The sequence below is a fragment of the Callorhinus ursinus genome, unplaced genomic scaffold (assembly GCF_003265705.2).
Source record: "Callorhinus ursinus isolate GAN/ISIS: 27379988/994484 unplaced genomic scaffold, GSC_fseal_2.0 scaffold61, whole genome shotgun sequence".
Classification (NCBI taxonomy): Eukaryota; Metazoa; Chordata; class Mammalia; order Carnivora; family Otariidae; genus Callorhinus; species Callorhinus ursinus.
In genome coordinates this window covers 4853417-4879874 of record NW_027397123.1, presented here as the reverse complement: position 1 = coordinate 4879874, position 26458 = coordinate 4853417, and the positions used below count along the sequence as shown (strand labels likewise).

The following is a 26458-nucleotide window of genomic DNA, read 5'->3' as shown; positions in this document are numbered from 1 at the left end:
GTCTCGCAGGTGTAGCCGGTGCGCGTGCGCGGAGAGGCGCACCGCCTCGGCCACCGTAGTTCTCTTTTCCACGTGGGTGCCTCGTCGTCATGGCGGCTTTTCGGAAGCCAGTGCTGCTCGGACTTCGAGACACTGCAGTGCACGGCCGCCCCACGGGGCCGGGCGCCTGGACTGCTAGCAAGCTGGGCGGCCTTCCGGTGAGGTGGAGCGCCAGGGCCGGGGTCGGCGGGTACTGGTGAGGGCTGCGGGCTGAGGGAGGGGGCGAGGTCCCTGAGCAGAGCCGGAGTCTGAGCGCTTCCCTGCCCTCAGGACGCCCTGCCGGCGGTAGCAGCGCCGAGGCCAGTGTGTGAACGTTGCAGGCAGCCTCTCGCCCTGGTCGTGCAGGTGTACTGTCCGCTGGAAGGCTCCCCGTTTCACCGGCTACTGCACGTGTTCGCTTGCCCCCTTCCCAGGTGCGGCAGCGGCGGGACGCGCAGGTAGGCGGGGAAGTGCCGAGCTGCCTCGGGGTTTTATGCCGAGTGGGCGGGAGCTGGGGGCCGCACCGGCCATACCGGATAGGGCTGGCCCGCTGGCTGGTGGTCAGCTTTGGAGCCTCACTGCCATTTATTTTTTAACCCCGAAGCTGGAAGGTGTTTCGTTCCCAGTGCCTGCAGATGCGAGAGAGAGAGGCGCAGGACGCTCAGGTAAACCGGTTGTGATTAGCATATTATGACTTGCTGTAATTTGAGGGTATTTTCTAGAATATCGTTTAAGATAAACTTTCAGCCGTGGCCTTTTGAAGTACGTTGGAATGGTTTTTGCACTTTTCTGAACTGTGAAGTGCTATCTCCTTAAGGTTTTGTTCGTTTTTTCTTTTAATATACACTGGAGGCCTTGAGGCACATAATTCGCTGTTTCTGTTTGGGGAAAAAAATATGGATAGGTACATATATGTGGTTGTGTGTAATACATTTATGTGTTTATAGTAAATACAGTTCCTGTGATACCTGTTCGTGTATATAGCAAACAATCAAAAAAATTTGAATTTATTGAATTAAAAGGTTGGGCAAGTTGGTAGCTGCAGAACAAAATTCAGTCTCCTTTTGCCTGTAAATGTCCGCTTATGTATGTATATACACTGAGTTCTTTTTTTCTTTTTTTTTTAAGATTTTACTTATTTATTCATTTGAGAGAGCGAGAGAGAGAGAGAGAGAGAGCACATGAGAGGGGGGAGGATCAGAGGGAGAAGCAGACTCCCTGCGGGACTCGATCCCGTGCTCCAGGATCACGACCTGAGCCGAAGGCAGTCGCTTAACCAACTGAGCCACCCAGGCGCCCTATACACTGAGTTCTAAACGTGTGCCAGGCATGGTACTGGCAGTACCAGGAATGAAACGATGAAACCGATGGTGTCTGCCTATATTTGTCAGGGTTGGGTTGCAGGTAATAGAAAAACACTGACTTTTTAAAGCCGAGACAGAATTAGGTTTTTACTATCACTGGATAGTTTGGAGGGGGCCACTCCAGGAATGAACCACACCTCAGAACTGGCCTGTCAAGGAGCTGTTATACCACCTACCCCACCTGCAGTCAGAAAGCTGAGATGTGATCTGGTGAAGGGGAAGCTGCCCTTGTTAGATCTTTTGGCTCCAGGTCCTTGCTTTATATCACTTTTGCTTCATGGCCTCTCTTTCCACCTCATTCTGTTTCAAGTTTGTGTCTCCCTAGTGGACCGGACTAGCCAGCCCTTGATCATATCTGAAACCCTAGCTGCTAAGGGGTCTGGGAAATGTAGTTCTCTCCTGCTAGCTTCTGTAGCACATGAAGCACAACTGAGAGAGTTGGGAATAGATGGTTGAAGAAACCACTGTACTACATTTGCCACGCTGCTCCTGGAAAGGGAAGAGAATTATTATTACCTCCAGCATGCTTTTGAGCATATTGGGACCAGGAAGTTGAATCAGAATGTGCAAGAGGGGAAGGTGCTGTGTGAAGGCTCCCTCGGGAAGGTGAAGGAATGGGTAGCTCAAGCCAAGGGAATAGGTGAGACCACTCAAGTGTGCTTGGGCTTCATTCACTGAATATTCTTCCAGAAACAGGAAAATGGCCTTGCAGCTGAGGATTGGTGCGAAGGTGCAGATGACTGGGGAAGTGACAGTGAGGAGGCGCCACCACCACAGCTTACCTTGGATTTTGGAAATGATTCCAGTAGTGCCAGAGACATAGACTATACTGCCCAGCTCCAAAATCTCCACCTGCAGGATGCTGCCCCGGGCGCTGCTTCTCCTGTTTCTCCTGGGGAAGAGATGGTCTTGCCTTCTGAGGTGCCACAGTTCCTGCCGTACTACATCTGTGTTGTAGATGAGGAGGATTACAGGGACTTCGTCAGCCTAGATCATGCTCATAGCCTTCTGAGGGAGTATCAACAGAAAGAAGGAATGGATATGGAACAGTTGCTTTCCCATAGGTGAGAATGTGTGCTGCTGAGTCTGAGAGGGGACTGATCAGGAAGCTGCCACAGTAGGTACCCTTTGGTTTGATTCTAGTACTTGGGGAAACTTTTCCAAGCAGAGCTTGTACGTGTAGGACATTTCTGCTTTGCTCCTCTTGGATGAGAAAGGGGAACAGAGACAAGGCAATCTTACCAGCCACCCTTGAGTTAGCTGGAAAACACTGCTCTGTTTCTAAGTACCCTCAAGAAGATGAGCAAAGAAGTTAGGGGTGACAACTTGTACAGAAGAACGTGTGTTTACTATCTCTAACTTTATTTTCTGTCTTTAAATGATTGGCTCAGACAGGTAAGTTAGAAAAATGCCATTTGTTTTTTGACTCTTGGCTGTGTCTCAAGAACTGGCCTGGGGTGTCAGAGGCCTGCCCAGAGCCTCAGCCTCACCAGTGAAATGAGAGTCGTGTTGATACCTCTGTTGTCTGTCTCATCGATGGTTTTAGGAGTCGCTTGAGAGAATAGGTCCTAAAAGGCTTTATAAACCAAAGCCCTATAAAGAAATAAGCATGATCATTCTTGCTATTATAATAGAATTATGATAGGATATTTGGAGAGATGACCTGGTTCTTTTTTTTTATTATTTTAATCACCAAACATTACATCATTAGTTTTTGATGTAGTGTTCCATGATTCATTGTTCGCATATAACACCCAGTGCTCCATTCAGTATGCGCCCTTTTTAATACCCATCACCAGGCTAACCCATCCCCCCACCCCCCTCCCCTCTAGAACCCTCAGTTTGTTTCTCAGAGTCCATAGTCTGTCATGGTTCGTCTCCGATTTCCCCCCCCCCTTCATTTTTCCCTTCCTGACCTGGTTCTTTACCAGAGCTGTTTCCTTTGTAAGCTTTTCAGAATAATGCTGGACTGCTTGCAGACTGGTTGCTGTTGAAAATAATCCATAGTGGGGAAAGAAATGGAGATAGTCAATGGGCATAAAGACTTTTAAAATTGCAAATAATTATCCCGGAGTTGAAAATGGCAAGGGAGCAGGGCTTGGGAGAAGGGTGTGTAGGGGATTACTGTTAGCTATTACAAGGTATTAAATTTATGGGTTTCTTTTTTAAAGATTTTATTTATTTACTTGACAGAGAGAGACACAGCGAGAGAGGGAACACAAGCAAGGGCAGTGGGAGAGGGAGAAGCAGGCTTCCTGCAGGGCAAGGAGCCCAATGTGGGGCTCGATCCGAGAACCCTGGGATCATGACCGGAGCCGAAGGCAGACGCTTAATGACTGAGCCACCCAGGCGCCCCAAATTTACGATTTTTTAAAAAGGTTTCTTGGGGCACCTGGGTGGCTCAGATGGTTAAGCGTCTGCCTTCGGCTCAGGTCATGATCCCAGGGTCCTGGGATTGAGCCCCTCATCGGGCTCCCTGCTCTGCGGGAAGCCTGCTTCTCCCCCTCCCTCTGCCACTCCCCTTGCTTGTGTTCCCTCTCTCGCTGTGTCTCTCTCTGTCAAATGAATAAATAAAATCTTTAAAAAATAAAATAAAAAGATTTCTTTATTTTTAGAGTGAGTGTGGTGGAATGGAGAGGGGCAGTGGGAGAGAGAGAATCCCAAGCAGACTCTGCACTGAGCTCAGAGCCTGACGTGGGGCTTGATCCCACAACCCTGAAACCACGACCTTTGCCGAAACCCAGAGTCTAACCCTTAACTGACTGCACCACCCAGGTGCTGCTTAAATTTATGATTTTTAAGTTATGTGCATTATCTTGTTTGCTCTTCTAAATATTGTAATTCTCTGGATATAGAGACTCAGAAGTGTTTTCTGCTTTTTGTTTTTTAGTCTTCCTAGTGATGGGGATGAAAAATATGAGAAGACCACAATTAAAAGTGGAGATAAGATATTTTACAAATTCATGAAGAGAATTGCTGCTTGTCAGGAGCAGATTTTGAGGTAGAGGCACGTTTTCTATTATTGTTTTTCTTGATTATAAAAGCAATACATGTTAGTTTGGAAAATACTGGGAAATATAATGAGAAAACCAAAATCTAATATTCCACAAACCGAGAGGCTAAGATTTTAGTGTATTATGTTCACTTATTTTTTATGCATTTGGACGCATGTACGTGGGTAGGAGTTGTGTGGGGTTTTTTGTTTGTTTTTTAAAGCTTTATTTATTTATTTTAGAGAGAGAAGGAGAGAGCATGAGCCAGGAGGGGGAGAAAGAATCTCAAGCTGACTCCAGGCTGAGCACTGAGCCCTATGCGGGGCTCGATCTCATGACCCTGAGATCACGACCTGAGCCGAAACCAAGAGTTGGATGCTTAACCAACTGTGTCACCCAGACTCCTCAGGAAATGTGTGTTTTTAAAAAACATGATTTGGGGGGCCCCTGGCTGGCTCAGTCAGTAGAGCATGCAACGCTTGATCTCGGGGTTGTGAGTTCGAGCCCCATGTTGAATGTAGAGTTTACTTAAAAACTAAAAAAAAAAAAACAAAAAAACCCCCCATAATTTGGATCATATACTGTGATTTTTTTTTTTTAAAGATTTTATTTATTTGACAGCGAGAGAGCACAAGCAGGGGGAGCAGCAGAGGGAGAAACAGGCTCCCCGCTGAGCAGGGAAGCCCAATGCGGGGCTCGATCCCAGGACTCTCAGATCATGACCTGAGCCGAAGGCAGACGATTAACTGACTGAGCCACCCAGGTGCCCTAGTATGATTTTTTTTAAAAGTAATCTCTACAATATCTTTTCAGTACATTGAGAACTTTGATTTTTTTTTTAATTTTTTTAAAAGATTTTATTTATTTGAGAGAGGGAGAGAGAAAGAGCACGAGCAGGGGGAGGGACAGAGGGAGAGGGAGAAGCAGATTCCCTGTTGAACTGGGAGCCGGATGCAGGGCTCATGCTGGGACTCCAGGATCATGACCTGAGCCGAAGGCAGAGGCTTAACAAACTGAGCCACCCAGCTGCCCTCAACTTTTTATTTACTCAGAAATTTCTCTCTAACCAAAGGTAACAGAATTTATTGTGTTTGACTTCCTGTGTTTTCTTGTAGGAGTTTTTGGTTTTAGTTTTTACATTTAGGGGTCTGTGATCCATTTTGAGTTAATTTTTGTATATAATGTATGACGGTCAAGGTTCTTTTTTTGTATGAATACCCAATTGTTGCAACACCAGTTTCTATTGCTGATCACTTTTGTCTCGCTTATCAGTTACTAGGAGAGGAGTGTCAAAACTTTCAGCTATGATTATAGATATGTCCTCTTTTAATTCTGTCAAAGTTTGTCTCATGCTTTTTGGTACTGTTTTGAGATGTATGCGCTTGTAGGATTATTTATCTGATGAATTGATCCTGTTATAACTATAAATAAATATTCCTGTTTATTTCTGTTGATACTTTTTCCTTGGATTGTATTTGATCTCATGTCAGTATAGCCACACTAGCGTTCTTTTGTTTAATCTTGTGTGGTTGATCTTTTTTATACTGTTTACTTTCAGCCTCTTCCTTTAAATATAGAGTGTTTGGGTTTTTTTTTTTTTAAGTTATTTGATTTATTTAAAGTAATAAAGAAAAAAAAACAGTTTACTTATTTCTCCCACCCCTGATCCCTTGCCTCTGGAAACCACCAATTTCTTCTCTATGAGTTTGGTTTGTTTTTTGTTTTTTTTAGGTCCTGCCTGTAAGTGATTTCACACAGTATGTCTTTCTCTGTCTGACTTATTTCACTTAGCATTATGCCCTTGAGGCCCATCCATGCTGTCGCAAATGTCAAGATTTCCTTTTTTATGGCTGAGTATTCTGTTGTGTGTTGTGTATGTATATATATGTACTCAAAAATACACACATACAACACACACACGTACACACACACATCACAATTTCTTTTCCATTTATTTGTCGATGGACACTTGGGTTATGTACATGTCTTGGCTGTTGTACACAATTCTGCAGTGAACGTGAGGGTAGTTACCTTTTTTGAGTTAGCGTTTTTGTCTCCTTTGAATAAATACCCAGAAAAGAGCTTGCTGGATCATACGGTAGTTCTGTTTCTAATTTTTTGAGGAACCTCCATACCGTTTGCCACAGCGGCTGCACCAATTTCCACTCCCACGAACAGTGCACAAGGGCTCCCTTTTCTCCACATCCTCGCCAACACTTGTTATTTTTTGTCTTTTTGATAACTGTCATTCTGACAGGGGTGAGGTGATATAGAGTATACTTTTTAAACAACATATATATATATATATATATATATGGGTCTTGCCTTTATTTTATCCAGACTGTTTGCTTTCTACATAGGGTCTTGAGTCCATTTAATGTAATTATTGGTGGTGGTGGGTTAATTTTGTCATTCTGGTATTGGCTCTTTTCCTTTTTAGTTTTTTGTCCCTCTTTTCCCTTTTGTTTTAACCTTATTTTCAGTGAATTGAATACTGTTAATTTATGATTGTATGTCTTTTCTGTTGCCATAAACAGGGTTTGCTTTAGTGATTATAATGTGCATCTTTGACTTACTGCAGTCTGCCTTCACGCAGTAGGTGGTACTTTATGAACTAAGAACCATAGCACAGAATCCTGTTTACCTTTCCCCTGCCCTTTGTGATCTTGTTTTCACATGTTCACTTCTCTATATGCTTTATATCCCATAATGCATTATTATTTTTGTTTGAAATAATCAATAGTTTTTTTTTAAACATGGTTTGCATCCTTTTTTATTTTTTATTTTTTAAAGATTTTATTTATTTGACAGAGAGAGACACAGCGAGAGAGGGAACACAAGCAGGGGGAGTGGGAGAGGGAGAAGCAGGCTTCCCGCGGAGCAGGGAGCCCGATGTGGGGCTCGATCCCAGGACCCTGGGACCATGACCCGAGCCGAAGGCAGACGCTTCACGACTGAGCCACCCTGGCGCCCCTGAAATAATTGGTAGTTTTTAAGGATAACATATATACCATAAAATTAAAAATAATGATTGGGGGTGCCTGGCTGGCTCAGTCGGTAGAGCACACAGCTCTTGATCTCAGGGTTGTGAGTTCAAGCCCTGCATTGGGTATAGAGATTACTTAAAACAAAAAATAAAATCTTTTTAAAAATAATGAAAGTAATCATCAGAAGGTCTTTTATATGTATCCACTTTTTTACCCTTTTCGTGCTCTACATTCCTTCAAGCTGAGCTTCCATCTGGTATTTCCCTTAAGTCTGAAGGACTTCTGGTTTTGTTTTTTTGTTTTTTTTTTACAATGCAAGCTTAGGGGCGCCTGGGTGGCTCAGGCGGTTGAACGTTGGGCTGTTGATCTCAGCTCTTGATTGCAGGGTTGTGAGTTCAAGCCTCGCATTGGGCGTGGAGCCTACTTAAAAATAAGTAAGTAAGTAAGTAAATAAGTAAAATAAAAATAAAGTGCGGGTTTGTTGGAGATAGCCACAAAGGTTTTGTCTACAAATATATTTGTTAATATTTCTTTTAATAGACATTTCTATTGGCTATACAGTTTGCTTTTTTACTTGTTTTCCATTCAACACTAGAAAGATTTTGTTGCATTGACTTGTTGCCTTTAGTGTTTCTGTTAGAAATTAGCTGTAATTCTTATTGTTGTTCTTATGTTTGTTATATTTATGTAATGAAACTATTATGTCCTTCAGTGACTGTATGGGTTTTTGTTTTTTTTTTAAAGATTTTATTTATTTGACAGAGAGACACAGCGAGAGAGGGAACAGAAGCAGGGGGAGTGGGAGAGGGAGAAGCAGGCTTCCCGCGGAGCAGGGAGCCCGATGTGGGGCTCGATCCCAGAACCCTGGGAGTCATGACCTGAGCCGAAGGCAGCCGCTTAACGACTGAGCCACCCACGTGCCCCTGTATGTTTTAATATATCCTGCTTGGGATTTGCTGAACTTTTTGGATTTTCGCATTGATGTCTATTCATGAATTTTGGAAAAATTTGGCCATTATCTCTTCAAATATTTCTTCTGTCCTCTTTCCTTTTTCTAGGACTCTAGTTGTATGTTTCAACATACAATTTGAAATTGTCCCATGGTTTTTAAAGACCCTGTTTCTTTTTTTAAATTATTTTCACTTTTTGTTTCGTTTTGGAAATTCTATTTTCCTCAGATTCACAGATTTTTTGTTGTTTCCTACCTGCTGTTAACTTTTATTGAATGAAGTTCTTTATTCTGCCACGGCATTTTTCATTTCTAGCATTTCTCTTTCAGTTTCCATTTCTGTGCTAACTTCCTCGTCTGTTTATGCATGTATACCTTTTCTGCTAGATTCTTTTATATGTTTATTATTATTATTTTAAAGATTTTATTTATTTATTTGATAGAGAGAGCACAAGCACGGGGAGCGGCAGGGAGAGGGAGAAGCAGACAGAGGGAGAGGGAGAAGCAGGCTCCCTGCTAAGCAAGGAGCCCAGTGTAGGGCTCAATCCCAGGACCCTGACCTGAGCCAAAGGCAGACGCTTAACGACTGAGCCACCCAGGCGCCCCTGAGCCAAAGGCAGACGCTTAACCCACGGATCCACCCAGGTGCCCCTATATGTTTATTATTGATATTTTATAATTTGTTTTATCCCCCTTCCACTGACATTTTAGGTTTTTTTTATTTTTTTTAAAGATTTTATTTATTTATTTGAGAGAGAGAGAATGAGAGCCAGAGAGCACGAGAGGGAAGAGGGTCAGAGGGAGAAGCAGACTCCCCGCTGAGCAGGGAGCCCGATGTGGGACTCGATCCCGGGACTCCAGGATCATGACCCGAGCCGAAGGCAGTCGCTCAACCAACTGAGCCACCCAGGCGCCCTCAAGTGACATTTTAAAGTCTTTTTCTGGTAACTCCATCATCTTGTCTGTGGGTATTCTTTTTTTTTTTTTTTTTTAGATTTTATTTATTTCAGAGAGTGCACAAGCAGGGGGAGGGGTAGGCAGAGGGAAAAGCAGGCTCCCTGCTCAGCAGGGAGCCCAATGAGGGACTTGATCCCAGGATCCTGAGATCATGACCTGAGCTGAAGGCAAATGCTTAACCGACTGAGCCACCCCAGCGCCCCTGTGGGTATTCTTATATTGACTTTCTTTGTGGCTTAAATTTTTCTGCTGCTCTTGGGGTACCTGGGTGGCTCAGTTAAGTGTGCGACTCTTGATTTTGGCTCAGGTCATGAGACTGAGCGCTGCATTGGGCTCTGCGCTGAGTGTGGAGCCTGCTTAGGGTTCTGGTTCTCTCTCTCCCTCTTGCTTTGCCCCCCACCCACCCACCCCAGCTTATGCACACACTCTCTCAAATAAATAATTTTCTGCTGTTCTGTATATCTAATTTCTTTTTATTGTTTACCGTTGTATGTTGAAGAAGGGTAGATACTGAAGTAAATATTTACTCCTTAGAAGGGTGTGTCACTTCTTTAAGGCCAGTAGTGTGGTGATCCAAGTCGGCTTACTCTGTGGTTGAGCTCTCTCTGGACTTTGTTGCAGTTGTAGTTAGATTCGGGTCAACATTGGCTTTAGTGCCTTCATCCAGACCTTGAATCAAACATTGACAAGATTTCAGATGTCTTGCTGAGCTCTACAGGCTGGCTGCTAGGTTTTGGGCCTTTGGATTTTCTTTGCTCTCTGGTTTTGCTCCTGGTACTCTGCAAGAAGGAAGCAAAGTTTGCAAAGCATGGTCTCTGATGTTGAAATGTGACTTGTGTATGGTCCTTCTTCAGGGTCTATTGTTTCCTTGCTCTAGGTATTCCTGGAGTGGAGAACCACTTTTTTTGACCTGCCCTACATCAGAAGTCACTGAGCTCCCAGCCTGCAGCCACTGTGGAGTCCAAAGGACATTTGAGTTTCAGCTTATGCCAGCACTGGTCAGCATGCTCGGAAGCACTAATTTAGGTAATAAGCCCTTTATTCATTTGATTTTGTGGCTATATTGCACTAATATGGAATTATTTTAAGAGGAAAGGCTATCATTTCATTTTTGTTATAAAATGTAAGCATATTACAAAAAATTGGGGAAATTTATAATCCACCCAATCCAACACAAACACTGATACCATTTTGTCGGGTTTTTTTTTTTTTTAAGATTTTATTTATCTGAGAGAGAGCACAAGCAGGGGGAGCGGCAGAGGGAGAGGGAGAAGCAGGTTCCCCTCTGAGCAGGTGGAGCCCGATGTGGGGCTCGATCCCAGGACCCTGGGATTATGACCTGAGCCGAAGGCAGATGCTTAACTGACTGAGCCACCCAGGTGCCCCCATTTTGTCTTTTTAAGGCCAAGCTGTTTTCTTTCCTTTTTTTTTTTTTTTTTTTTGTTTATTTTTTAGGCCAAGCTGTTTTCTATCCTTAAAATTATTTTCATAGCGGGAGCCCCTGGCTGGCTAGGTTGGTGGAGTATGTGACTCTTGATGTCAGGGCTGTGAGTTCAAGCCCCACTTGAGTTTACTTAAAGAAAGAAACAAAAAACTTAAATAGCATTGTATTATAATCAAAATTTATTATTTAAAAAACTGGGGGCAGAGGGGGCAAATAACTTTTACAGGGGTACCTGGCTGGTTCAGTTGGAAGAGCATGTGAGTTTGAGACCCATGTTGGGTGTAGAGATTACAAAAAATTATTTTGAAAAACTTTGAAAATTAAAAAATGTTTTAAAAAAATAATTTGGGGCACCTGGCTGGCTCAGTTGGTGGAGCACGTGACTTGATCTTGGGGTTTTGAGTTTAAGCCCCGTGTTGGTCATAGAGCTTACTTAAAAATTTTTAAAAAATTAAAAAATAAACTTGGGGGTGCCTGGGTGGCTCAGTTGGTTAAGTGTCTGATTTTGGCTCTGGTCATGATCTCAGAGTCCTGGGATCAAGCCTTGCATCGGGCTTTGTCCTCATTGGGGAGACTGCTTATCCCTCTGCCTCTCCCCCTGCTCATGCTCAAGTGCTCTCTCTCTCTCAAATAATAAAATCTCTTAAAAAAATTTTTTTAAATAACTTTTACGTGATTATAGTTATTATTTTGTCATCATTATATGGTCTTTCTAAACAAAAATTAAAAGTTTTTATAATAAAAGTAATGGGGCACCTGGCTGGCTCCGTCAGTAGAGCATGTGACTCTTATCTTGGTCATGAGTTCAGGCCACACATTGGGCATAGACCAGGGCTCACTCTCACAACCCTGAGATCATGACCTGAGCTGAAACCACAAGTTGGATGCTCAACCAACTGAGCCACCCAGGCACCCCTAAGTTTATTTATTTTTTTAGTAATCTCTATCCCCAATTTTAGGGCTTGAACTCATAATCCTGAGATTGAGAGTTGCATCCTCTTCTGACTGAGTTGTTATATTAATGGTATTAATATAAGATTTGTTGACTTTATAGATTTTTCTCTATTGTTTTATAGTCTGCATATTTAAAATCTCTTTTATTTTTTTTTTCTGCTAGCTTTGGTTGGTTGGTGGTCTTTTTCTAGTTCCTCAAGGTATACAGTTAGGTCATTGATTTGAGATCTTTCTTTGTCCTTTTTTTTTTTTTTTAAGTTTTATTTATTTGAGAACGAGCGAGTGAGTAAGGGGAGGGGCAGAGGGAAAGTGAGAATCCTGAAGCAGACGCCCCGCTGAGCTCAGAACCCCACACAGGGCTTGATCCCAGGACCCTGAAATCATGACCTGAGCTGAAATTAAGAATAGACGCTTAACCACCTGAGCCACCCAGGCGCCCCTCTTTGTTCTTAATGTATGTGTTTGCGCTTCTGATTTTCCACTTAGCACTGCTTTTACCACATCTGATAAGATTAGGTATTTCGTGTTTTTGTTTTCATTTGTCTTAGATATATACTGTTTAATTGCCCTTAATGATTTCTTCTTTGACCTATTGGTTATTTAAAAGTGTTTTATTTAATTTCCACGTATTTGTGAATTTTCCAGTTTTCCTTTTATTACTTATTTCTAGTTTCATATCATTGTGATTGGAAAAGATAAGCTTGTGTGATTTTTCATCTTTCTAATTTATTGAGACTTACTTTGTGGCCTAACATATGGTATATCCCAGAGAATATTCTATGTGCACTTGAAGAGAATGTGTTTACTGCTGTAGTTGAGTGTAGTGTTCTGTATGTGCCTGTTCTTTTTTATGGGGTAGGGGGGGTAATGTGCCTATTAGTGGTAATTGATTTATAACCTCGTCAAAACCTTTGTTTCTTTATTGATCTTATGTTTGGTTGTTTCATCCATTACTTTAAATAGGGTATTGAAGTCAACTATTATTGTAGCACTGTCTATTTTTCCCTTCAATTCTGTCAGTTTTTGCTTCATACATTTTGGGCCTCTGCATATAGAAGTATATATGTTTATAATTGTTATACTGTTTGCTTAGAATATATTTTTCTATCCTTTTTCTTTCATTCTCTTTGTGTCCCTGTATCTGGAGAGTCTCTAATAGATAGTGTATAGATGGATCTTGTTTTATTTTTGTTATATCCAATCTGCCAGTGCCCTTTTTAATGGAGCTTAATCCATTTACATTTAATGTCATTATCGATAAAGAAGGATTGACTTCTGCCATATAGCTATTTCTTTTCTGTATGTCTTACAATATTTTTGTTTCTCAATTAATTCTTCCATGACTGACTTTTCTTTCTTTTTTTGTATTTAGGTGATTTTGGGGGGGGGGGTTGTATAACATTCAGATTCCCTTTCAGTTTTTTTAGTTACTCATTTAGTAGTTACTTGGGGGTTACAGTTAACATCTTAAAATTATAACAATCTAGTTGAATAATACCAACTTTGTTTCAATAATATACAAACACTCTGCTTATATATACCTCTTTGTTCCTCTCTCTCTTTTTTTTTAAGATTTTATTTATTTATTTGACAGAGAGAGACACAGAGAGAGAGGGAACACAAGAAGGGGGGGAGTGGGAGCGGGAGAAGCAGACTTCCCCGCGGAACAGGGGGCCCAATGCGGGGCTCAATCCCAGGACCCTGGGATCAGAACCTGAGCCGAAGGCAGACGCTTAACAACTGAGCCACCCAGGCGCCCCTTTCCTCTCTCTTTATATTGTTATTGTCACAGATTATATCTTTATGTGTTATATGTCTATGAACATAGATTTATAATTATTGTTTTATGTGTTTGCCTTTTAAATCATATAGGAAGAAGAGGGAAGTTACAACCTGAACCAAAAGTACAGTAAAGCAAATCTGGCTTTTATGAAGTAATCAACTAGTGTTCTTTAGTTTTTGTTTTTGAGTTCCTGTCCAGAGTTCTTTAATTTCACATGAATTCCTTTTAGCATTTCTTAGAGGGCAGATGTGCTCCCTCAGCTTTTAAAAATCTGATAATGTCTTAATTCTCCTTCATTTTTGAAGGGTAGTTTTGCCAGATATACAATTCTTGGTTTTTAGTCTTTTTCTTTCAGGACTTTAGATATGTCATCCACTGCCTCTAAGCCTTCAGGGTTTCTGCGACATCATCTGTTAAATCTTAATGAGGGTATCTTGTATGTAACTAGTTATTTCTGTCTTATTGCTTTCAAAAATGATCTTTGTCTTTGAGTTTTAACAGTTTGACCATAATGTGTCTGAATCCCTTTGAGATTTTCCTACTTAAAATTTGTTTCTGTAATTCCGAATAAACTGTAAAACATTGAATTGTGTACTTTAAAATGGTGAATTTTAGGGGCGCCTAGGTGGCTCGGTAGGTTGAGCGTCTCTTAATCTCAGCTCAGGTCTTGATTTCGGGGTTGTGAGTTCAGGCCCCATGTTGGCTCCACACTGAGTGTGGAGCCCACTTTAAAAATAAATAAATAAATAAATAAATGGTGAATTTTATGGCATGTGAATTATATTTCGATTAAGAAAAACACCATGTGGGGCGCCTGGGTGGCTCAGATGGTTAAGCATCTGCCTTCGGCTCAGGTCATGATCCCAGGATCGAGTCCCTCATCGGGCTTCCTGCTCAGTGGGGAGCCTGCTTCTCCCTCTGCCTCTCTCTCTGTCTCTGTCTCTTATGGATAAATACATAAAATCTTTAAAAAAAAAAAAAAAAAAGAAAGAAAAACACCATGTGAGCAGCTGCATAAACTCATAATGCCTTTGGTGATCCTTATAAAGACACCAGGAAAAGCAAATATAATAGCAAAGCAGTAATTATAAAAATTTGGTTTAATGGAGGTAATTAAGCCAACTTTTCATTCGTTCTTTAGAAAAAAATGTTGGTTTTATTTTGCCCGTTTGTGTATTAATAATATGTAGTTGAAAATTTTTCTGTTATACATATTTTTAAGCAGGATTTCAGTGAGTGTATTATAAAGGCCAATCCTTTGAGCCCTGATTTTTTGAGATCTTTGTATTTTTCTTTTTCTTTTTCTTTTTTAAAGATTTTATTTATTTATGTGACAGAGACGGAGCACAAGCAGGGGGAGTGGGAGAGGGAGAAGCAGGCTTCCTGCTGAGCAGAGAGCCCGATGTGGGGCTTGATCCCAGGACCCTGGGACCATGACCCGAGCTGAAGGCAGACGCTTAACAACTGAGCCACCCATGCGCCCCAAGGTCTTCGTGTTTTTCTTACTAATGCATTTATTTTATGTCTTGCTTGTTTGTTGCAAATTCAAAATATTGAACTCTTAGGCACTGTACAGCATACTAATTTGACTTACATATATTCTAAAATGATTACCTCAATAAGTTTAATTAATATCAATCATATAGATATGAAAGAAAAAGATTGTTTTTTTCCCTTGTGGTGAGAACTCTTAGGATCTGTCCTCTTAAAAACTTTCCAAATCTACATCTCTGATATTTATTTATCTTACAACTGGAAATTTGTACCTTTTGACCACGTTCGTCCAATTCTCTTTCTTCCTACTCCCTACCTCTGAAACCCCAAATATGATCATTTTTTTCTATGAGTTTTGAGTTCTTTTTTTTTTTTTTAGATTATACATACAAGTCAGATCATACATTATTGTCTTTCCCTTTTTGACTTATTTCAGTTAGCATAATTCTCTCAAGATCCATCCATGTTGTTGCAAATGACAAGATTCTCTTCTATATGTGGCTAAATAGTATTCCAGTGTGTGTGTGTGTATTACGTCTTTATCCATTTGTCTGTCATTGGACACTGAGGTTGTTCCATGTTTTGGCTATTTATTTATTTGAGGCAGAGGGAGGAGCAGAGAGAGAGGGACAAGCAGACTCCGCACGCTGAGCACAGAGTGCAACTAGGGGCTTGATCCCACCACCTGAGATCATGATCTGACCCAAAATCAAGAGTCTGATACTCAACTGACTGAACCACCCAGGCACTCCATGTCTTGGCTATTGTAAATAATGTTACAATGAACAATGGGGTGCAGATATCTCTTTGACATAATGATTTCATTTTCTGTATACCCAGCAGTAGAATTGCTGGATTATGTGGTATTTCCATTTTTCATTTTCTGAGGAACTTCCATACTATTTTCGATACCACAGTGGCAATACCAATTTACATTCCCATAACAGGATGCAGGGGTTCCCTTTTCTCCATATTTTTGCCAGTACTTGTTATTTCTTGACTTTTTGGTGACGGCCATTCTAACAGGCGTGAGGTGATATCTCTTTGTGGTTTTGATTTGCACTTCCCTGATGATTAGTGATGTTGAGTACCTTTTCATGTATCTGTTGGCCATTCACATATCTTCTTTGGAAAAATGTCTATTCATGTCCTTTCTCCATTTTTAAATTGGATTGTTCATATTATTTTGCTGGTGAATTGTATGAGTTCTCCATATATTTTGGATATTAACCCCTTATCAGATATATGATTTGCACATATTTTTTCCTATTCCGTAGGTTGTCTTTTCATTTTGTTGATTTTTTCTTTTGCTTGTGATAATTTCTTTTTTTTTTAAGATTTTATTTTTAAGTAATCTCTACACCTTAAAGTGGGGTTCAAACCCACAACCCCAGGATCAAGAGTCACTCCACCAACTGAGCCAGCCAGGTGCTCCTGTGTTAATTTCTTTTAAAAATATTTTTTATTTTTAAAATATTTATTTAAGTCATCTCTACATCCAACGTGCAGCTTGAACTCATGACCCCCAGATCAAGAGATGCACGCTCCACTGACTGAGCCAGCCAGTGCCCCTGGAAGTGATGATTCTTTTTTTTTTTTCCTAAGATTTTATTTATTTATTTGAGAGAGAGAACGCACAGGTGGGAGGGAGAGGCAGAAGCAGGCTCCCTGCTCAGCAGGGAGCCTGATGCGGGACGCTTAACTGACTGAGCCACCCAGGTGCCCTTTATTCTTTTTGTTTTTTTTAAAGATTTTTTATTTATTTCTTTGTCAGAGAGAGCAAGTACAAACAGGGGGAGTGGCAGGCAGAGGAATAGAGAGAAGCAGGCTCCCCACTGAGCGCGGAGCCCGATGTGGGGCTGAGATCATGACCTGAGCCAAAGGCAGACGCTTAACCGACTGAGCCACCCAGGCGCCCCTTAAAAGTATTTTTTAGAGTGTACATGTAATGCTCACTTCAGAAGTCCAGTTACCCAGAGATAATTGCTGGTGATGATATTTATTTTCTCTTGTTTCTATACACATTAAGAGATAAATTTAAAATTGTTTTCGTACTTCTTTCTTCACAGAATTTCCTAGTGTCGTTGAATATTTCTCCCAGTGGAAGTTCCATTTTATCTAGCGATTTACATCTCAACTGTTTCTCTTTTTTTTTCTTTTTCTTTAGTATAAATAACAATTTAATTAGTACCCTTTCTATAGAGTCTTTTCTGTAATTTTGAGTATATCTTCAATATTGAATCTTAGAAGTAGAATATTTTTACCAAAGGATATGAACTTTTTAGGGGTACCTGGGTGGATCAGTCAGTTAGAGCATGTATCTCTTGCTCTCAGGGTCATGAGTTCAAGGCTCACGTTGGGCACAGAGGGTACATTAAAAAAAAAAGAATATGAACTTTTTAAAAAAACTTCCTTGACAAAAAAAAGAAATTACATATATTTTGATGTATTTTGTCTGCTAAATAGGCTTGTGCTTTGAACACATAGTACACAAATACTGAAATTATGTTTTTATGTTGCTGACAGTGAATACTCTTTTGAAATACCAGTGTCTTCCCTAATTATTGAATCAAATTCATAAATGCTCACAATGTTTAAAGGTGCATAGTCCTGAAAGGCTTCTAACGAACTTCTGTGGCCCCCCATTTTCTCCCCTCCTCTGTCTAGTTGCACTCAAGGGAGACAGTGGCCTCCATCCAGGTTGTTTCTTCTAGAATTTATTTTTGTAATTCTAAATAAAAGGTGCTACTTTTTACATTTATCTCTTTTAGACGATATCTGTTGAGTTCCTGAATTGGTATAGGAGGATTTGGATCTCTCACAGCCCCCTCCCGTTCTTCCTCACCCCGTCACTTTCTCCCGTACTCTCAGTCATGTTTGTAATTCTCACTTCAGTCGGTAGTGGTAGTTAGCAAAGCAGTATATTGTGCTCAGATGTTCTTCTTGGACATGATAATACCTGTTTGATTCTCTCTTTTTTTTTTAAGATTTTATATATTTATTTGACACAGAGAGAGATAGCAAGAGCAGGAACACAAGCGGGGGGGAGTGGAAGAGGGAGAAGCAGGCTTCCCACCGAGCAGGGAACCTGATGCGGGGCTCGATCCCAGGACCCTGGGACCATGACCCAAGTCGAAGGCAGACGCTTAACGACTGAGCCACCCAGGTGCCCCATACCTGTTTGATTCTTATGGCCAGTTCTTCTCACACCCTCCTGGAGGTTCTCAATATTATTTTCCTCACAAATTGAACTCCAGACCACCTGGCTCCATGTTTGCTTCCCTAAGGTCTGGTGTGCCTGGTTCTCCTGAACTAGTCTGAGCTCTAGGCCTTCTACATCTCTAGCATTGCTGTCATCCTGGGTCACCTTCTGCCTTTATTTTGGTATCCTCCTGCCCCTCTTCCAAGTGGGTCCCCCTGTTTCCTAGAACTTTTTTTTTTTTTAAGATTTTATTATTTGACAGAGAGAGAGGGGGAACACAAGCAGGGGGAGTGGGAGAGGGGGAAGCAGGCTTCCAGCCAAGCAGGGAGCCTGATGCAGGGCTCGATCCCAGGACTCCGAGATCATGACCCGAGCCGAAGGCAGACGCTTAATGACTGAGCCACCCAGGCATCCCCCCTAGAACTCTTATCTTCCTCTCTCTCAGTTTATCCTTTCAGTTTTGATATAGCACTTTTCCCCAGTAATTTCCTGAGAAGGGATCATGGGAGATAGATACTTAAAGTATCCTATGGGTCTTAAAATATATTTATTCTATTTTTATGTTCATATTAGTCAGATATTGAATCCTAAGACAATAATTTTTTTTCAGAATTTTAAAGATGTTACTCTTTTTTTTTTTTTAAGATTTTATTTTTAATTATTCTCTACACCCAACTTGGGGCTCGAATTTACAACCCCAGGATCAAAAGTCACATGCTCCACCTACTGAGCCAGCCAAATGCCCCGATATTACCTCATTCTTTGAGCATCTGTGTTGCTATAGAAAGCAATCCCGTTCTGACTGTTAGTCCTTTGAATGGGAACTCTTGCTTCCAGGTCACTTTTAGAATCTTCGCTTTATCCTTGTTATTTTGAAATTGTATATATCGTGCTAAATACTTGGTAGGTGTTTTGAGTTCAGAAACTCATGTCCTTCAACTTCCTGGATGATTTTCTTCCATTTTTTTTTTTTGTTGTGCCTTTATGGGAACCTCTGTTTCGATTCTGTTCTTTTTTGTTTTGATCTTTGTTTCACGTTCCAGTTTTTTTCAGCTGTGTACTTTATTCATCTTTTTAGTTGTAAAAAATATATATATATGTATATATATATAAATAACATAAAATTTAACATCTTAATCATTTGTAAGTATGCAATTTACTAATGTTAAGTTTATTCACATTGTTATGCAGCCATTCTCCAGAACTTTTTCCTCTTGCAAAACTACAACTCTGTGACTGCTAACAACTCCCCATTTCCCCCTCTCCTCAGCACCTGGCAACCACCGTTACCACCGTTCTACTTTGTTTCTATGAATTTGTCTACTTGAGATGCCTCAGATAAGTGGAATCATAGTATTTGTCCTTTGAGACTGCCTTATTTCACTTAGCATGAGTGAGGTTCATCCATGTCATACCATGTGTCAGAATTTCCTTCTTTTTTAAAGCTGAATAATATTCTGTAGTATGGATCTACCACATTTTGTTCATCTGTTCATTTGTTGAACACTTGGGTTGCTTCTGCTTCTTGGCTATTGTGACTATTGTTGCTATGATTATGGGTGTACAAATCTCTCTTCAAGATCCTGCTTTCAGTTCTTTTGGATATATATACCAGAAGCAGAATTGCTGGATCATATGGTAATTCTGTTTTTAATTCTTTGAGGAACCACCATAACATTTTCAATAGTGGCTGCACCATTTTATATTCCCAGTCAACAGTGCACAAGAATTTCAGTTTCTCTACATCCTCACCAACACTTGTTTTCCATATTTTTGTGGTTTTTTTGGTTTTGTTTTAATAGTAACCATCCTGATGGATGTGACATATCTACAGTGGTTACAATTCGCATTTCCCTAATGATTAATGATGTTGAGCATCTCTTTATATGAATGGCTTGTTAGCCATTTACATATGTCTACTCAAGTCTTACTGTTCATTTTGTAGTCAGGTTATATAACTTTTTGTTGTTGAGTTGTAAGAATTTTTTTTTTAATATTTTTTATTTTATTTATTTGAGAGAGAGAATGAGAGAGAGCACGAGAGGGAAGAGGGTCAGAGGGAGAAGCAGACTCCCTGCTGAGCAGGGAGCCCGATGCGGGACTCGATCCCGGGACTCCAGGATCATGACCTGAGCTGAAAGCAAGTCGCTTAACCAACTGAGCCACCCAGGCACCCGAGTTGTAAGAATTCTTTTTATAGTCTAGATATGAACCCCTTATCAGGTGTGATTTTTTGCAAATGTTTTCTTCCATTTTGTAGGTTCCCTGAAAACTGTTGTGTCCTTTGGTGCACCTAAGTTTTTAATTTTGATATAGTCCAATTTGTCTATTTTTACATCTGTTGCCTGTGCTTTTGGTTTCATGTTCAGGAAATCCTTGCCATGTACTTCCTTTTTAAAAAAAAAGCACTCAGGGGCGCCTGGGTGGCTCAGTTGTTGAGCATCTGCCTTCGGCTCAGGTCATGATCCCAGGGTCCTGGGATCGAGCCCCGCTTTGGGCTCCTGCTCAGTGGGAAGCCTGCTTCTCCCTCTCCCACTCCCCCTGTTTGTGTTCCCTCTCTTGTTGTGTCTCTCTCTGTCAAATAAATAAAATCTTTAAAAAAAAAAAAAAAGGAAGCACCTCAGTAAAGTACACCAATCTTAAGCCTACAGCTTGATGAATTTTTACCTAAATACTCTTGTAATTGCCACCCAGAGTAAGATGGGGAGTGTTTGCAGTGTCCCAGAAAGTCCCTTGGGCCTCCTTCCCTCTCTATGGTTATCACTGTCGCCTGTCCCCTTATGAATTTTGCCTGTTCTGGAACTTCACACAAATGGAATCATATGGTGTATGACTTTGAGCCTGAGTGCTTCTATTTAACTTTACATCTTTGTTCACTCTATCTTCTAACCTTTCTTTTGAATTTAGTTTGGCTGTTCTATTTTTATTTTTCAAAAGCTCTTCCTTGTTCTCTGAAACTTCTCCATACCACCTTTTTGTTTTGTTTTGTTTGATGAGTTCTTTTATATCTTTAAGAAGTGGTCTAGGGGCACTTGGATAGCTCAGTCAGTTAAGCGTCCAACTCTTGATCTTAGCTCAGGTCTTGAACTCAGGGTGGTGAATTCAAGTCCCATCTTGAGCTCCATGCTGGGCGTGGAGCCTACTTAAAAAAAGAGAAGTGGTCTGTTTTTTTAAGTTTTCACTTGTTACCCATGTTGTCTATTTTCTGCAACTTTTTTAAAGACTTTATTTTTAAGTAATCTCTACACCCAGCGTTGACTTGAACCTACAACCCCGAGATCAAGAGTTGGGTGCTCCATAGAGTGAGTCAGCCAGGCACCCCTCCTGTAATTTTTCTGATCCCCAAATATTATGTTGGAGATTTTTTGTAAATGTCTGGCAAACCTTGGAAGTCACCATTACTAACAACATATGTCAACATCGTTCTAGTCATCATTCTTGACATTAATACAGGTAGGAAGTTTAGATAGATGGCTAAAAAAAATTTTTTTTTTTTTTTTTTTAGTATTTTACTTACTTAATTGACCCAGAGAGAGAGAGTGAGCACAAGCAGGGGAAACTGCAGGCAGAGAGAGAGGGAGAAGCAGGCTCCCCGCAGAGCAGGGAGCCCCATGCGGAGCTCAATTCTAGGACCCTGAGATCATGACCTGAGCCGAAGGCAGACACTAAACTGACTGAACCCCCTAGAAAAAAAAATTCTAGGGCGCCTGAGTGGCTCAGTTGGTTAAGTGACTGCCTTCGGCTCAGGTCATGATCCCAGAGTCCTGGGATCGAGTCCCACATCGGGCTCCCAGCTCAGCGGGGAGCCTGCTTCTCCCTCTGACCCTCTCCCTTCTCATGCTGTTTCTCTCTCTCTCTCAAATAAATAAATAAATAAAATCTTAAAAAACAAAGAAAAATTCTAAAGACAGGAAAATTCAGTACATACTAATTAAGAATATTGGAATAAATATGTGCAAATTCAACATAAGGAAAAGTAAGTGTATGTGAAGCAGCTGCTGGATTGTAGGCAATGGGTTCTTTTACCTAGTTTCTAAACAATTCTTCTGAAGCTAAAAGAATTACATTCATTCCATTTTTCAATTTTAGATCATATGTATCTGGCTTTTTACTATAATAAGGAAATTTATGTCCTGCTCTGCCTCCAAATATTTCAGTTTTTTTTTTAAGATTTTTTTTTTTCTTCAAGTAATCTCTGCACCCATTGTGGGGCTTGAACTTACAACTCCAAGATCAGGAGTCACATGCTCCCCCAATGGAGCCAGCCAGGTGCCCCATTTTAGTAGTATTTGTACTTCATTGAGGTTTATAAGTCTGTACTCTGTCACCATGATTGTCACAGCTAATAAGCTTTTGTTCTGTGTTTCAGTGGTTTGTGTGTTCACACCATTCTTTTCAGTGAGCTTTTCCATTCCTGAATCTTTTATTTTGATTCTTCTCTGGTAGCTGCATTCTATCAGGTGATAGCCTTAAGGAGGGCTTATAGCGGTTATTCTTACTTCAGAATGTCTGCCTTTGTATTGAAGGACAACCCATGTATAAAATCCTGAGGTCCCGTTTTCTTTCCTCCCGACGGTGGTAGACCTGCTGCTGTCATGGCCTCACAATGAGAGCCCCTCTGGCTCTTCTGTCATCACCTGTGGCCCCGTTTCACGGAGAAGTACATTTTTCTCCCAATCCCTAAGATCCTTTATATTGAGATCTTTAGGCTGTGAGTGAAGTCTGAGGGTGGCCTGATTTCCCCCCGCTTTGTAACCAACGTTTATGCTAGCACCTGTAGATTTTTCTTTATTCCTGAAGTACAATCTCTGAACTAACGTGTCTTGCTGTTGCATTGTTCCATGATCCTTTCATCCTGGGACAAGGGGCATTTTCGGACCTGCATTTAGTTTTTCTTTCTCTCTTTTCTTTTCTTTTCTTTCTTGTTTCTGAATATTTTTTGTTGCATGTGTAGCTTTTCTACTGAAGCAGTAGCAGTTGTGTTGGTCACATTTCTTCTCTCCTGTACTCACATCTTTCCTCTTTCCCTCTGCGTTCACCGCCATTCTCTCAAGCCTTTCCTTTCTACCTGTAATTAGGTTTCACCTGTCTTTTCTGTTCCTTGTGGCTTCTGCTGTTTTGCATTAGATGCATACTGGGGCTGTTTTGACCTCCACATGGTTTCCTCTTTCTCCTACCCCTGCCTCGCCCTTCTGTGCCAGGACCCTGGGCTCAGACCTCATGTTCAGTACTCTGCTGTTTGGTATTTTGTTCCATCTGATTCCTTGCCGCTGCTCCTTTGCTACCTGGTGGCTACCAGTTCTCAGACTCCAGCCTTCTTATGCCCTCTGCAAAGTACATGTTGCACATTCTGGTTGGAAATTATCTCAAATTCACCAGGTCATTTCTCCCAGATCAGCTCCATTTTGGCCTTGTTAGTTCTGTCTTTGGTGCTTTTCTTTCCATTATCCCTGCCTGCATTTTCCTTTCAAAGTGTTTTTCCTTTGCTGCTCCAAACCAGTTGTCTGGCTCCTCGTGTTGACTTGTTTCCCCGTTCTCATATCAGCAGGAATTCTTGTGGATCATGTTTTCTTGGTGCTACTCTTCACGGCTCTGTACGTTGATAAATTTCTGTAAGCTCTTAGGAGTGTGTGTGTGAGAGAGAGAGAGAGAGAGAGAGAGAGAGAATCCTTCTTTGGAAGTAGTGTGTTCTCTTAGTGTGATACTTATTTATGTATGTGTGTAAGTAAGCAGGCAAGCAAGCTCCACACGCAACTTGGGGCTCGAACTCATGACCCCGAGATCAAGAGTCACATGCCCAACCCACTGACTGAGCCAGCCAGGAGCCCCATGAAAATTTTTTTTTAAGATTTTATTTATTTATTTTAGAGAGAGAGAGGGTATGTGAGCAGGGGAAGGGGCAGAGGGAGAAGGAGAGAACCTCGAGCAGAGTCCGTGCTGAGCTTGGGGCCTGACACAAGGCTCGATCTCAGGATCCTGAGATCATGACCTGAGCTGAAATCAAGAGTTGGACGCTTAACTGACTGAGTCACCCACGAACCCCCCCAGTTTTTTTTAAGTAGGCTCAATGTCCAGCATTGATCCCAACAAGGGCTTGAACTCACGACCCCAAAATCAAGACCTGAGCTGATATCAAGAGTCAGATGCTTAACCAGCAGAGTCACCCAGGTGCCCCCACCCCCTCGCCCAGCCCCGTGACATATTTTTAAATGATTTTCAGTGATGGGCACCTAGGTGGCTCCGTCAGTTAAGCAAGCATCTGCTTTCGGCTCAGGTCATGATCCCAGGGTTCTGGGGTTGAGCCCCATAGCAGGGAGCCTGCTTCTCCCTCTGCCTGCCGCTCCCCCTGCTTGTGCTCTCTCTCTGTCAAATAAATAAATAAAATCTATAAAAAAAAACCTGATTTTCAGTGTCCAGTATCCTAGACAGTTATAATAAAGACTTTAAAGTATATTTTCCTGTTAAATCTGCTTTTTGCCATCAGCGGTCATTACTGTGGGGAAGAATGTGGCGGAAAGGTAGTGAACACTGGTTTTGCTGTTCCTAATTATTTTTTCAGCTTATTGGATAAAATCACTCCTGTAGCAACAGCAGCTACCCTGATATTACGTCATCATTCTCCTTCTATTATCATCTCGTTGCTTAACCTCTTTGTTTTACATTGAGCACTTAAGATATGCCAGGCTCTGTTCTAAGTATCTTACATGTACTAGTTTATTTAATCCTCCTCACAACAATCTTTTTTTTTTTTAAGATTTTATTTATTTATTTGAAAGAGAGAGCACACAAGCACAAGTAGGGACAAGGGACAGAGGGAGAGGGAGAAGCAGACTCCCTGCTGAGCAAGGAGCCCAATGTGGGGCTTGATCCCAGGACCCTGGGATCCTGACCTGAGCCGAAGGCAGACGCCTAACCGACTGAGTCACCCACCCAGGCGCCCCTCTTCACAACAGTCTTATCTTCATGATAAATGTGGTCATTATTACAGAGCGGTGAAGTTCCCTTACTCAGGTGGTAGAACTGGGATTTAAAGTCAGGTAGTCTTGCTCCAGAGTCTGGGCTCTATCCACTAAGCAAACCTTTAAATAGTGAGTATATCTCCTAACATTTCCTCTTTGTTAGAATCCTGAATATGTTGTGTCTTTCAGGTCTTTCTGTAGAATTTGGAACAATTCTGATTTACACATGTGAGAAGAGTTGCTGGCCTCAAAATCATCAGACTCCCATGGAGGAACTTTGTATCATACAAGAAGACCCAGATGAATCATTATTTAAGTAGAGCATTTCCTTTTATTTATATAAATTAAAGCAAATTTTAATGTCCAGATTTGTGTATTTTTACTTCATTTTGACTCACAGATTATTCACTCTTTGTTTTAAGTGCGGTCCTTTTTGCTTTCTGGCACCTGTGCTGGGGCTGCGGTGAGATTTAGAAGCTTCTGGCTGTGGACCGGTCTACCCTTCCAGGGCAAGTTGCTTGTCTCCACAGAGACAGCTCAGAATGTGGCTCCCCTCCAGCCCAGATTGCGGGTGTTCTCTGCACAAGCAACCTAATGGGCTTTGTCAGACGGAGAGTGGCTGAAGAGCCAAGGGCAGCGGTCAGCCTCTTACCCCACCTCTGCTGCCTCCGTACTTCACTGCGCTCTGTTGCCGTCCCTGGATGCTGACCGAACCACTCGGCCCACCCCGGCTTCTTGAGGCTCCCACCCTGATATTTAGCTAGGGCCACCTAGCTGTTTAGACCTGCCCCGTGTTCTCCCTACTCACGGTCCCCACCCTCACCCTGTCCCACCTTTTGCCCCTGCAGTATCACAGCAAAGGGGTCCCTTCTCTATTCTGGACATTGTCCCTTCTTCCAGGTGGTCACTTTTCCAATCTCCCCTTTCTCCTTTTGGTTTTTATGTTAACCCCTTCCATTCTGCTACACTTTGAAGCAGTCTGAAAACACGCCCACCAACTGTGTACAGACTTGCTTTTTGCCTGCATAGATAAGGAAACTGCTATAAACAATTTGATTCGCTACCCTGGCAAATAACACATTAGGGTCCAGATTATCATGAGGAGGGGTTCTCCTGGGCAGCGTGTGACTGGTGGGAACACCACCTGATCCTGCCTCCTGGGGCACCCGAGGGAAAGTGGCTGGCTGTGTACAAACTGAACTTGCTGGTCAGTGAGGCTTTAGGCACGTAGGGGAGGAAGAATAATCTTCTCTTTACCCTTCTAGGTACTTAGCTGAGATGCCCCCCCTATAAGAAAAGACAGATTGACAGGTGAAAAACAGAAGTTTATGTATACCTCCTATATATAGATGGG

The 26458-nt window shown here is 41.6% G+C and overlaps 1 protein-coding gene across 1 annotated transcript; it reads left to right on the top strand.

The window, feature by feature from the left end:
* Positions 1 to 77: 77 nt before the first annotated feature.
* On the top strand, positions 78 to 25464 carry PDCD2L (programmed cell death 2 like). The gene is made up of 7 exons (XM_025854328.2): positions 78 to 197; positions 310 to 476; positions 623 to 683; positions 2073 to 2446; positions 4273 to 4383; positions 10146 to 10294; positions 25294 to 25464. Exons 1-7 carry the CDS (start codon positions 90 to 92, stop codon positions 25422 to 25424), a joined length of 1101 nt encoding a protein of 366 aa, XP_025710113.1. The 5' UTR covers positions 78 to 89; the 3' UTR covers positions 25425 to 25464.
* Positions 25465 to 26458: the final 994 nt, after the last annotated feature.

Coding starts and splice junctions, on each gene's coding strand:
- PDCD2L (XM_025854328.2), top strand. CDS start 90: ATGGCGGCTTTTCGGAAGCCAGTGCTGCTCGGACTTCGAGACACTGCA. Junction 198..309: donor GCAAGCTGGGCGGCCTTCCG/GTGAGGTGGAGC, acceptor CCCTGCCCTCAG/GACGCCCTGCCGGCGGTAGC. Junction 684..2,072: donor GAGAGGCGCAGGACGCTCAG/GTAAACCGGTTG, acceptor ATATTCTTCCAG/AAACAGGAAAATGGCCTTGC.